The sequence below is a fragment of the Brassica napus genome, chromosome A8 (genome assembly GCF_020379485.1).
Source record: "Brassica napus cultivar Da-Ae chromosome A8, Da-Ae, whole genome shotgun sequence".
Lineage (NCBI taxonomy): Eukaryota > Viridiplantae > Streptophyta > Magnoliopsida > Brassicales > Brassicaceae > Brassica > Brassica napus.
In genome coordinates this window covers 7,329,275-7,342,480 of record NC_063441.1, presented here as the reverse complement: position 1 = coordinate 7,342,480, position 13,206 = coordinate 7,329,275, and the positions used below count along the sequence as shown (strand labels likewise).

General features: G+C 32.1%; 2 protein-coding genes across 2 annotated transcripts; both read right to left on the bottom strand.

The window, feature by feature from the left end:
- Window positions 1-235: 235 nt before the first annotated feature.
- Window positions 236-2,815, bottom strand: LOC106418920 (IST1 homolog). Its single transcript, XM_048737369.1, has 6 exons — window positions 2,578-2,815; window positions 2,354-2,486; window positions 2,169-2,272; window positions 1,909-2,080; window positions 1,682-1,822; window positions 236-1,559 (listed from the first exon to the last, which is right to left on the bottom strand). Exons 1-6 carry the CDS (start codon window positions 2,625-2,627, stop codon window positions 459-461), a joined length of 1,701 nt encoding a protein of 566 aa, XP_048593326.1. The 5' UTR covers window positions 2,628-2,815; the 3' UTR covers window positions 236-458.
- A 3,496-nt stretch (window positions 2,816-6,311) lies between these two features.
- LOC106418726 (probable arabinosyltransferase ARAD2) lies at window positions 6,312-8,189 on the bottom strand. Its single transcript, XM_013859486.3, has 3 exons — window positions 7,491-8,189; window positions 7,085-7,341; window positions 6,312-6,999 (listed from the first exon to the last, which is right to left on the bottom strand). The coding sequence occupies exons 1-3, from the start codon at window positions 8,119-8,121 to the stop codon at window positions 6,448-6,450; spliced, it is 1,440 nt and encodes a 479-aa protein (XP_013714940.2). The 5' UTR covers window positions 8,122-8,189; the 3' UTR covers window positions 6,312-6,447.
- Window positions 8,190-13,206: the final 5,017 nt, after the last annotated feature.

The window sequence follows — 13,206 nt, the reverse complement described above, 5'->3', positions numbered from 1 at the left end:
GTGATTGCTGTCACCGAGTGAAGACCAGTAATATTGACTACTGGTATGCCCTCTAGCTTTTCTCCACCATCACAAAACTGATGGCTTGTTTTCAATCAGAGTGGAGGAGGATAAAGTTTAAAATGGTCATCCACAGGTTATGCAAAAATAGAGTGTATGATTGTCGATCGTACCTGCTGCTTATTTTCACGAATTCCTGTCGATCATACCTGCTGCTTCTTTTCTAATTCATTTCTTGAGCAAACAAAGGCCTTTATTTAAACGTCATCAATAAACACCAAGTTTCTATACATAATACAAATTCTCCACACAAACAAAAAGAAAAGAGGAAGGAAAAGTAGCGTTTGAAAAGCGTTTTTAGTTGTTGTCCAAAGAAACAAAAAAAAGAAGCGTTTTTAGGTCTTTGTTCCACAAGATAAGGAACAGCATAATAAACACCAAGCATTCGCAGGCTAGAGTCAAGAATCATGGGCAGGTTTTGAAGTGTCCGAAAATGAACGAGAGCCGGGTGAGCGGTCAAGATTCTGCGATGTGAACAGATTAGGGTATGAGTAATATGGATCATCTTCCCTCGAAGGTAGTCTCATTTGCTGGTGGTCCTGGTCAGGGGTGAGTCTGTCAAATGACGAGTTCTCGGGTCTCTGGAGCTCTGTAATATCGCCATAGCTGCTGACTGATGAATTCTGATGATCAAAACGAGTTTTTTCAAATGAAGGGAGTCTCCCTGCTTGTTGCTGGTTAAAAGGTGATGAATAGTCACCAAGTTGGAAATCAGTAAGATCTCCATAGCTGCTTGCTGATGAGTTTTGGTGATCAAATTGTGGTTTTTCCATTGAGGGGAGTCTCTCTGTTTGGTGGCTGAAAAGTGATGAAGACTCTTCCTTTTGGAACTCAGTGTGATCTCCGTAGCTGCTGGCCGAAGAATTCTGATGATCAAATTGCGCCTTTTCCATTGTCTGTTGTGGTGGGCTTGAATAGAAAGGGTTCTCAGTCGGGCTCTCAGGAGACGACTGTTCAGGCGTCTTCTTCGTGAGCTCATTGATTCTCAGCTGTGCAAGACTTGCAGCTGAACGGGCAGCTGCTGCCGCACGTTCTGCTGAATCAGCAGCAGCTTGAGCAGCCGTTAGGACATCCTGCAAGTCCAAATCCGATATTTTCTTTGGAGCGTCACTCTCGTTTGTAGAGAAGGATCCTACTGCACCAACAGGTGGTGGAGAATAACTGTTCTGTTTCACGGGATCAGATTCCGTCTGGCCTTCGAAGACAGTGCTGCTTGCTTTTGCAGTATGTTCATCTCTTTTGGAAGGCAGATTATCCTGTCCTGGACTCTCTGAAACAAAGGGCAAGTCGAGAGAGGTGTGTTCATAAGTGGCGGCAGGAGTGGGCCGTAGCAAGACATTTGGAACCTCGGGAAAGTCTAATTCTTCATACTCTGAATCAGAATCAGATTGTCTTTGTTCCTCTGGACGCGAAAGAGATAGCATTGTCAAATGTGACCCTTTATCTTGTTCCTCCTTTAATGGGACCTTAGAGCCTCCACCAAATTGCTTTGGTCCATCCTGAAAAGAAACAAGAAAATAAAAAAGGATCAGAAACAAACAAAGCAACTGACATGTTCTGACCAGATATATGCAGCAGGGCAGAGAATGAGATAATAAAGAGAGAGAAAAAAAGTACTAACAAGGAGATCCTCATGCGATTTGAAGAGATCAGTTTCAGTAGAAGCAGGGTCCCAATCAAGTTGATGTTCTTGTGCAATTTCCTTGAGAAGTTTCAGCTTGGTTTCTGGGGAAGGTGCACGCACAGACAGCAACTCCACCAACTGTAAAATTGATTTGGAAAAATAGTTAGAAACACAAAACACTTCTCTTATTTCTACATGTTAGTCTCTCTCTCTACAAAGGTTACCTTACGATTGACACCAGAATCAGGCTTAAGCTCAGATGCAGCTGCAACGAACTCCTTGCCGTACTTGGAAACAAACAGTAGCTGAACCTGCTGCAGCTCTGTCAAATCAGAGCACCTTGGCGCAGCAAAACATACACTTGAGATTGCTTCTTTCAGATCCAGAGGACATTCCCTACAATAATATTTTCAAAAGGGAAAGAAAGACTCAGAAAACAGCTGGGAAGGAAACTGTAAGTTGAGAATTATTCTCAAGTTAGAACCTTTGAGCCTCAATAATTGGGAGGCGAACAGCAATGAGCTCACAGAAGAGCTCTATGATCTCTTGAGCAGCCATCATCTTCTCTTCCCTTATAATATGCTCAACCTATTTATTTATTAAAAAAAAAAGTTAAAAGAGAAAATAAAAGAATCGAATTAACACTAAAAAAAATCAATAACAAATTACACGAATACGAGCAGTGGCTTCTTGACCAGTCTCGAGAAGCTTAGCGATTTCACGGCGCATTTGCTTAATCTGTGCTTCTCTTCGGTTCCGGATTAGCTTTATCCGAGGGATCGTTAACTTCAGCAACGTTTTGCTGTCATATTCAGATTCAGATTCACCAAATCATTACTATCTATTGATAAATCGGCAGAGGAAATCCAAACAGATAGAAATCAGAGAATTACCATTTTGCAGCTTTGAAACCTTTATTGAAGAAGGAATCGAGCATCGACATAATCAATCACTTGTCAGGATAATCGCAAATCGTCGGTGCACGGCGAATAAACGAAGAAGATTACAAAGATCTTTTGCTTCTCAGCGAAGGACTTTCTTTTTTTTTCCAGGAAAATATAATCGTATTTATAAAACGATGCGTTTTTATCAGAGTTGAGGATGCAATGATTATTGACCTATCAAGTGAAGCTGGTTAGCAACTAAACCACGTCCGTTTTAATGGGCTCAGATATGATGGGCCTATACATACCTTCTCAGAGAATGATTCTCTACGCTATTGGATTACTCATATCCCCTATATATTGATTAAAAATTTATAATAAATTTAATACTCTCTGATTAACTTCAATAAAGATAAAATTGTTTGCGACATATAATTATGGTTCGCCCAAGAAACATACGGTTTGCCCCAAAAGTATGCTTATATAATATTTTACTATATATTAATTGAGAAGTCATTTTAGTGATTTTTGATTATGTGTCGATCATAAGCGAACTCTTACAAAATTGTTATAATTTGATTGGTCGATGATTTTTAATTTTTATTTATTTTAATTAGATCTAAAAAAAAAGATAAGTCTTTAACCAATTAATATCACTTGCCAAATAATTTACATTTTGTTGAAATTATAGAAAGAGAAATTAATTGAAAGCATTATATTTTATATAAATTACCATAATAATTATTAACATCTTCTAAAGTTCATATTATATGCTTTATAAATCATCGATAAAAACATTTATCAAATTATTTATCTTCGCTTATTGTATATTTTAAATTATTATAAGATTTTGTAAATCAACTATAAGAGCTTAAAATCAAAGCTATATATCCTATTATATATTAATTGAAAAGTCATTCAAAAGATTTTTGGTTATGTGACTATCATTAAAGAAATCTTAAAAAACTGTTATAAATTGATCTACATAATATTACAAATAAGTTTATAAACAGTTAATATCACTTGCCAAACAATCTACATAATATCACAAATAATTATTTATGGTAACTAATTGTTAAAACTATAGAAATAGTAATAATGTTTGATCAATTTTTATATATTTATAAATTACAAAAAATAGTAAACAAAAAAGTTTATTAAAGTCGATAAAATGATTTTATATTCTTATATAAAACCTTAGATTTGTATATAAAGAATTATAATAACTATTAATATCTAATAAAATTCATACATGCTTTATCAATACCATTAAAAGAGGATCATTCTCCCTTTAATGAAAATTTCAATTTTCTCAAAAATACCCTTATTTTTACAAGGTATTAATAAAATTCATTAATGGCATTTAAGTCTTTTAGTTTTGGGCCTACATATAGACCTAAATGGATCTATAAATAATGGACTTATATATATTTAAAAGATATATTAACTTTAAATTTAATATAAGTATAGATATATTATGAATTATAAATAAATTAAAAAACATGAAAAAATTATTTTCTTAAATATACATATCAATATTCAAAACAGATCATTTGAATATTATACATTTTTTCAATACAAACCAAAATCCTATATCCTACACCATATATCATATACATATTTGAATATCATTTTTCCATTTATAATGTCATTTTATACATAATATTGATATGACAATTACGAGTGTTCAAGAATATTTTAAAAACTATCTTAAAATTAATTTTTAAATCTAAAATAAAAACACAAACTTATAATAGGTTATTAATAACGAAAATAAACTAATATTGTCATATCAATAAGATTTTTGTATTATCAATTTTTATTTGGATAACATAATAAAATTTTATCAAATTCTAAGGAATCACTAATTTATGTAATATTAATAAATATATGAGTAATTTAATCAATTTAAAAAAAATACTATTAGATATTTTGTAATCGGATCAATGGTATCAGATTACAGGTTAATAGTGAGTTTTTGGGTTTTTACCTGGTTATATCAGATTTTTAATTAACGAATTTTTCATTAAATCTGAACCGGATTATATACAATGTATTGGGTCTATAGGTTCAACCATGAATCTAGGTCAGATATGAAAACAAATTTTAAAACTCAAACATTATTATAGAACAACTACCATATTTAGAACAAATACCATATTTTGAAGAGAAAAAAATGATAAAAATCTAAAAACTCAATTGTTAAATAATGGTAATTTGCAAATCAGTTTTCGATTAATAAATGAAAAACAAACAAACCCGCGCTTTCTAAGCGCGGGTCAAAATCTAGTAAATCATTTATAAAAATTATAAATATCAATATCTGTACTTTTAAATTATATTTAACTATAGACAATGAATATATTTACATAATTACAATAATTATACTTTTAAAAATTATGGTTATGTGACTATCATTTAAGAAATCTTAAAAAAATGTTATAAATTGATCTACATAATATTACAAATAAGTCTATAAACAATTAATATCACTTGCTAAACAATCTACATAATATCACAAATAATTATTTATGGTAACTAATTGTTGAAACTATAGAAAGAGTAGTAATGTTTGATCAATTTTTATATATTTATAATTACAAAAAATAGTAAACAAAAAATGTTTATTAAAGTCGATATAATGATTTTATATTCTTATATAAAGCCTTATATTTGTATATAAAGAATTATAATAACTATTAATATCTAATAAAATCCATACATGCTTTATAAATCATTTATAAAAATTATAAATAAATTTATAAAATTATTTATCTTGGCTTATCATATGTTTTAAATTATGATAAGAGGTTTTAATTTATTTATACAAGCTTATAAATTAATTTATAAAACATATTTTTAAATTTCATTTTATACTAAACGATAAAACACTTAATTGATTTTTTCTTAGGTGTTGATCATTTGTAGAGTTTGGGAAAAAATATCATAATTTTATTTGTTAATGGATTTTCAATTTTTATTTATTTTATGACTACAAAAATTAGTTCTAGAAATAGTTTTATCAGTATCCAAACGACCTAAATATATTGCACAAAATAATTTATGGTAATTAAATATGTGATTTATATATTATATATAATGCTTCATTTTTAGCAATCAAGTATTTCTAAACTATATAAAAATATTTCAAAAGTTTCAGTGTTATATACCTTCAAAACTTAGATAATTTTATTAAAAACTGAATCATGAATATTATTTATGCATAACTAATTTTAGTACAATTATCAATATAAAATATCAAAAAATATTTAAAATAGTCATATTTATCTATTTAAACAATTAATCTTAGAAAAAATATTTAGCAAAAACACATAATGATAAAAACATATTTTAATTAAAAAAATTTATAATAAATATATATTGTAAAACATTTAAACCCGCGGACATCCACCTAGTTATCTTTTATGATTCACAACAACCTTTTTTATCTTCGATTTAATACAGTGCAAACAATTTTATTGTAATCATTTGTTGTCGTTCTCATAACAAACGCATTCCCACCTATGATTCTTTCCACAGATTTTTTATTAATGAGTTATTTTACAATGAGTAATGTTCTTCAGTAAAGGTTTTTCACCATTATGTATACCAAGTTGTCCCAATAATTTCAGAGTAAAGTTTTGTTCAAAACTCAACACATACCAATGGATGTTCTAGGTTCTTTATAAATTGAATAAACCAAAAATCTACAATATATAAATTGAACCAAACCTAAACAAATATGATTTTAATACGGTATCTAATTTTTATAAATCAAAATATCAAAAAACTGAACCGAGACGTCTTATCCTAGTATATATTATCTGAGAACAAAGGGAATGTATGTATTATCGTGAAGTAAACTAAAGAAAAACAATTTTAGATACATTGACATCGAAGAGGAACAGAAGTAGCAGCTGGTTTTCTCCTCTCCCTAAACACTGCTTCCTTCACCATGGGCACCTTCTGATGAACCTTCTTCCATATGTGATTCACCGCACCATCGGGTTGAATCGGTCCAATACCATCCGCTTTACCATTGTCATACACAAAAACTGACTGAACCTTTGCCATTCTACTTCTGAAGGTTTCCTTGTCTCTTTCAGAGAAATTTCTGAGATGATTAGCCAACCATTTAGGCCTTAATGCATCACTTACAGAGACAAAGACTGAGAACTCTGAGTAGTCTATCATTCCTTCAAACGGGAGCTCTATGTTGTCGCTGACAATCACAGGGATGCATAGGCTTTGTATGGCGTCAAAGAGACGGCACGAAGTGGGAGTGTCACCGGCTGGGTGCAAGCAAAACTCTGAGCTTCTCATTCCTCTTATCGATTGTTCTCTTCCCGTTGCATTAGGGAAACCTTCTTCCATGACAATGCCGTGTTCATCCACCAGCAAGTCCCATAGTTTTTCTCTTATTAACCCTCCCTGTCAAGTTTCAACATATAAAATTCGATACATAAAACAAAAAAAAAAAGAAACGTAAAGAAGAGTGTTTCGCAATAGTGGGTACCCGATGTCTGTGCTTAGCGCCTTTGAAATAAAGTAGGCTGTGACGTCTCTTGTTCTGAGACAAATCTAGCCTAGGAAGAAGATGCGTGTATGGAACAATCACATCCTTAATGACAGAGACTTGAGTATGCTCTATCCTCTCAGGGAAGCTAGTACCGTTGAAAGACTTAGAATCTTGCCTGAACCATCCTCCAAAATCCACAACTAGTAGAATGGATAAAGCAATCTCCTCGCGGACATGCCACATTGCAACAGGGTCTGCCAAAGAAGGCTTCAACATTTAACTAACCTGAGCAAATCCATCCATAGATTTAACACTTTATATAAGCGCTTCTACACTCTAAACATGGCAGTTTCTCAAAACAAGACTCAGACCTATAGTAATGTACCAGATCGAAACAAGTTACCAGTTAGAACAAAGACGTGATCACGTCCACCAGATCGCTTCCAAGCTTGAGTGTTCTTGAGGAAATCAAGAACTTGTCTCTGTCTCTGATAGTCTTCGTTTCCAGATTTCTTCCTAAAGGAGGAGCCTTTTCCATTTCCAAGCTCCATCTCCGCGCTTAGAGTCGCGAAGAAGGGCACGAACACGACATCAGCCTCGGATTCGCTGAAAACCCTTTTGGCGAAAGATCCAGTGCGCTTCTCCGGTGGAGTCTCGAGGTCTCCCATGATCCAGTACTCTGCACTGTACTGCTTAATCAGCGGATTCTCCGGGTACGGTGGGTATTTCTCGGGTTTGGGTGAATTGGTTTTACGGGTCGGGTGATCCGGGTCGCTGGGTATGCGTGAATCTGGGGAAGAGGACCAGTACTTGTCCAGAAGACCGTAGTTTAGGGATCTCGGAAGCTCAGCTACGAACACGTTGATGCCGGTATGGAAGGTATCGAGTGAGATCCTGGGATTTTGGTCGGATGTTAAGGAATTGGAGAAGAAAAAGAGAAGCGAGACCACGAAGACGAGAGAGGAAGAGAGGAGTAAGCAAGAGACTGAGCAGAGAGGTTTAGCGACCGCCATTGATGTGATCTTAGGAACCATCGTACCTCTTAAAGATCTCTGCTTTGTCTATCAAATTCTCAAACACTCCTCTCTTCAAAATTTATTCCTATGTATTCTTTTTATTTCTATTTTTACTTAAATAAAAATAAATAAATGACCAAGTTATTTAAAATCGGCAGTTGTAATACTCAACTAGATTTTGATCCGCACTTTCAAGCACATGTTCTTTTGTTATAACAAATTTTGATATAAATTATTATTTTGTGATTGTTTTACATTATTAAGTTACAAAGTTGAATTATATAAAAGAACTAATTTTAAAAAATTATATAATTCATGAATTACTTTCTTTGAAATTCTGTATAAATCTTATGTAATTCTCTCGTACGCATGGGTATTTTACATGGACCCCGAAAAACCAAACCAAAATCAACTCGAAAATACTGGTTCACGTCGGGTCCAGAAAAAAATACGTATTTTTTTCAAAAATTTGGGTCTTTGTTAGCGTCTGGGACCTACCCGAAACCCATTTGGAAGCAAAAGTACCCAAAATATTTGTGTATATTAGATATATTTGTATATTTTGGATATGTTTTTGGTATACATATATTTTTGAGTTTTTGGTTTGAATTTACGGTTATAGTTTTGGATTTCGAGTAAAAATTCAAATTTTAAAAATATATTTTTGGGTATTCAGATACAATTTTGGGTATTTTTTGGTTCCTCGGTCAGTTTTCGAGTATAATTTTAGGTCTTTTGAGTATTTTCTGATTTTTGGGTATTTGTTTAGATTTTGGATATTTTTCGTGTTTCGAGTATTTTTATGTTTGTCGAGTTTTATTTGAGTCTGAAATATCTGAACGGATCCATACCCGTTACTTACAAAAAATAACATATATTTTATAGATATTTGAATTATGGAGTCGAAACCATCCATATCCGAAAGAAACTGATCCGAACCAAAATAATTTTTTTTCTAAATACCTAATTAGGTCCAAAAACTCCCGACCTAGCAAAATTCATTGATTCGTTTTATAAAATTGTGGGTGGAAAATACTTTTCAGGTTTGATCAATAATGTTTAATAGGACATGGCTCATTTATATTTCAAAAGATGATCTCGTAAGAAAATTTTGATCCAATGAAAGAGGATGGTATATATGACAATGACCCCTACATATTGAAATTTCGGCGCCGTTTATATGTATATATGTTAAATTGAAGGAAGTTGATTTAAGTAAAATAACCATTTGAAACATTCCATATATATAGTCATGATCTTATTAAAGTGGGTGTGATTTATTTAAATGTTAGAAGATATTATTTGGTTGTTATATAATAGGGGATAGTTAATAATATTTAGTTGTATACAATAGGTTAGACTAAAAAATAAATAGGTGCAACAACCTTGTATAAGTAGATTTTTTAGGATTCCTTCCCTTTTAATATTATTGATTACTGTTCGTAGATATATATTCTCCAACTAATAATTTACTTCACGAAATAGGGAACAGAATAGTCAATTGTTAACTGATGAATGGAAAATAATGGTTTTCCATCAACATTTTAACGGTAGAATATTGTAATCATAATTTTTCTTTGTCAATTATTAGTTGGGAAATAAATATATGCATATAATACTTGAGTATTTAATTTTCTAAGTGAAAATACTTGAGGAATTAAAAAACACTCATTTTAAAAAGTCATAATTTAAAATATTCTCAAGTTAGATATAACTTTCAAAAAAAATTTGAGTTTCAAAAATAACATATAAAATTATATAAATAATTATAGTTGCATCATATTGTTTGTATTGTTGATGTATTTCATGTTTATAAAATCACTTATTGATGATTTTGTATTGCTTAGACAATATATGATAAACTATTCAGAAGAATAGATAAGGACTCTTTGGAAACTGTCCGACATGATGAATCAGAATGCCATGCTTGGTTCCAAACAAACAACAAACAAGAGGAACATGTAGTTACAGAGAACCTTGAGCAGATAACAAATTCTGAGAGATGCATGATAGATGGTTCATGGACACATGACGCACACTACAGTGGTTATGGATGGATATGGAAAACCTCAGGAGAAGCAACTCAGCTATTGGGAGCATGAAACCAGAGACGAAGAATCTCACCACTTCACTCGAAGCTCAAGGCCCTCTCGTGGACGATGGAGTGCATGCTTCAGCTATCGACGTGTCAAGCTTTTGGCACCGACTGTAACGATCTAATCTCGATGATTCAAAACCCAGGAGCATGGCCCAACTTCTCCACTGAATTGAGCGAACTGCATAAGCTAAAGAGCAGATTACCAGAATATTCAATTGTTTTTATTCCTCGATCTGAAAATGTATCGTCTGATTCATTAGTTAAGATACTGAGATCTTTTCATAGGGACATGTATTACATTGGTTGTTCTATTCCGGTCTGGTTTCTCAGACCACCTCAAACTTGGGTAATAGATCAGCCGTTTGATGTCAAAAAATAAAGACAATCATATGTATATCTCTACTTTAGACAATCATATATTGACATTAGCAATACAAAGCAAATGTCATTATCTTATATTATTTTATATGCTTTTAAAAACCAAAAAAAAAAGTATCTTTTCCGGGATTAAATATCTTATGTATTAGTTCAAATTATCAATATTTCTAACTAGGAATTATTTTAAAATCATCTAAAGTGACATAAACATGAAGTACACCAACAATACGATGTAATTGTAATTATTTTGTATTGTTTTATATGTCATTGTCAAAAATCAACAATCTATTTCTAAAGGTAAATATCTCATATAATTATTTTATTTATCTTGAAAAAAAAAATAATTATGTTTTAAAAGGGAGTGATGTTAGCTGGATTTAAAAAAAAAAGAGTGTTGTTTTTAATTCCCAAAATATTTTCAATCGGCAATTTTAATAATCAAGTATTATATGCGCATATTTATTTTCCAACTAATCATTGACTAAGTAAAATTATGATTAGAATATTCAACCGTTAAAAATTGACGTAAACCGTTATTTTCCGTTCATCAATTAACGATTGGCTATTTTGTTCTCAATTTTGCGCATACAACTATTAGTTGGAAATAAATATGCGCGAACAATATTTGAATACTAAAACTGCCGATTTCAAAAATACTTTGGGAATAAAATGCCCATTTTCCCACAAAACCACATAAAATTTGAAGATTTACAAGCCAATCAATCAAATTTTCTAATTCAATTGAATTTCCGTCAAATCAACTCACTCATTTCTTTCCAAAATCTCTAAAATCGACTAGGGGTGTATTGAATTAATGATTTTAGGAGATTGTGGAATGTTTTAATTTTGGTGAGTTTTGACGTGATTTTAGTGAAATTTAAAAATAAAAATAAAATTTATAGGTGATTTGGTAAGATACTTTTTGAAAGTTTTAGAATTGTTTAGGAGAATTGAAATGGTAATATTTAACTCATAATATTTTCTCATGTGTTAAGTAAAGCAATTCTCAAATATGAAATTCTATCAAGTTTATAAGTATGTATTCAGCCAATGGTTCTTGCAATGATAATGAGCCTTTGGCTGTGGTTTCCAATCAGGTGAACACATAAATACGTTTCAAAGTTCACTTTTTTTTTCTTCTTTTGTACTCATGAAGAAATATTTTATTTTGATACTCAAAGCATAAAACTAGACTAGCCCAACACAAGCCAACCTTCAATGCTAGCATAACAACTAAACCAGTCACTTCTAAGCAAAAGAAGCAAAAGAGAGAAGAAAAATTGTGCAGCTCCAGTCAAGCTCAACTCTTTCAGTCCAAGATCACAACAGGATCATACTGACCGTGATCATGCCAGAGCCTACAATCTTCAATACAAATATGGAACAAGTCACCCTGAAGGAAGAATATAAAGCTCCATAATTTGTAGCAGATGGAACACACCATAGCTCAAACAAAGGCAGCAACACAGGGCCTAATGAAATCTAGCTAAGCAGCAAATGGGAACCTTAACCTACAACACCAAGATCAGACTAGAACCAAAATCTACGGAACATAAAAATCAAAGCCTTAATCTCAAAGAGATCAAAACTGTAACCCTCAAAAAGGCCGGAAGCTTCAAGCCTAAAGCCACAGAGACAAAACCAAGCCTAAAGCCATCAAACCCAAAAAGGAATATATGCACGATCCGATAACTGAGTAGAACCACCACCAAAGGACTGACAAATAATTTGAGTCACCGCACACGACCATTCCTTCGATCAAAAGCAAGCATAAACCGGACAAAACGAGACCGTAATCCAAGGATCAAGCACATGCAGCCATAGAAACGCCACCGGTGAAGCTACTCTAATGAGGAGGTCATGTGATTACATAACTAGATCCGCAATAGTCACTAATCTCGGGGCCAAACACCATATCAAAAATTAAAACTGTACACGAAATCAAAAGCAATAGATGATTCTGACAATGGTGCCGATGTCGCAACCACCACCGGATCTAACAACCGCAAATGTTCATGAGTTTTCAGAGACGATAATGAGAGAAGTGAGAGCTTAAGATGTTATTCATAGTATTAATTAATTTGTTCAAAAAAAAGTATTAATTAATTTACTTTCAAGTATCTTCAAATAACATCTCCATAGTTCCTACCAAAAAAAAAACATCTCCATTGATGTTATTTTTCAAGAACTATTTTTAACTAAAATTGAACAAGAACTCTCCTAAAATCTGTATCACAAAATTTTGTTAATAAATGTTGTTTTCAATTGAAAAACAAGGGATTTGATATAGTTTTTACAAATGTTTAATTGAATAACAAGGGATTGTAAGTGAACTTTAATGATTTTGCACAAATCACATATTGAATAGCACTTGATTTTCAAAGAGTTTTTAAAACCATTGATTGAATAACATTAGATTTTAATAAAATTTCAAAATCTCCTAAAAACTATAATTCAATACACCCTTTTTCATTGGATATAATATTTCTCTCAATCCTAACGATCTCTTTTTCAAACGTGACATAAGACATATTAAATCTTTTTCCAGAAAAAGATAATGAAATTAAGAACCTCGAATTATCCATTGAATAAGACGAACCCAAAATGGTAAAACCTACAAAATGTTG

Excerpts from the sequence above, each read along its gene's own strand:
- LOC106418726 (XM_013859486.3), bottom strand. The coding sequence starts at position 8,121 with ATGGTTCCTAAGATCACATCAATGGCGGTCGCTAAACCTCTCTGCTCA. Across the intron at positions 7,342-7,490 it reads TCACGTCTTTGTTCTAACTG|ACCCTGTTGCAATGTGGCAT; the intron begins GTAACTTGTTTC and ends CTTCTTTGGCAG. Across the intron at positions 7,000-7,084 it reads GCGCTAAGCACAGACATCGG|GGAGGGTTAATAAGAGAAAA; the intron begins GTACCCACTATT and ends GAAACTTGACAG.
- LOC106418920 (XM_048737369.1), bottom strand. The coding sequence starts at position 2,627 with ATGTCGATGCTCGATTCCTTCTTCAATAAAGGTTTCAAAGCTGCAAAA. Across the intron at positions 2,273-2,353 it reads AAGCCACTGCTCGTATTCGT|GTTGAGCATATTATAAGGGA; the intron begins GTAATTTGTTAT and ends ATAAATAAATAG. Across the intron at positions 1,823-1,908 it reads ATTCTGGTGTCAATCGTAAG|TTGGTGGAGTTGCTGTCTGT; the intron begins GTAACCTTTGTA and ends TCAATTTTACAG.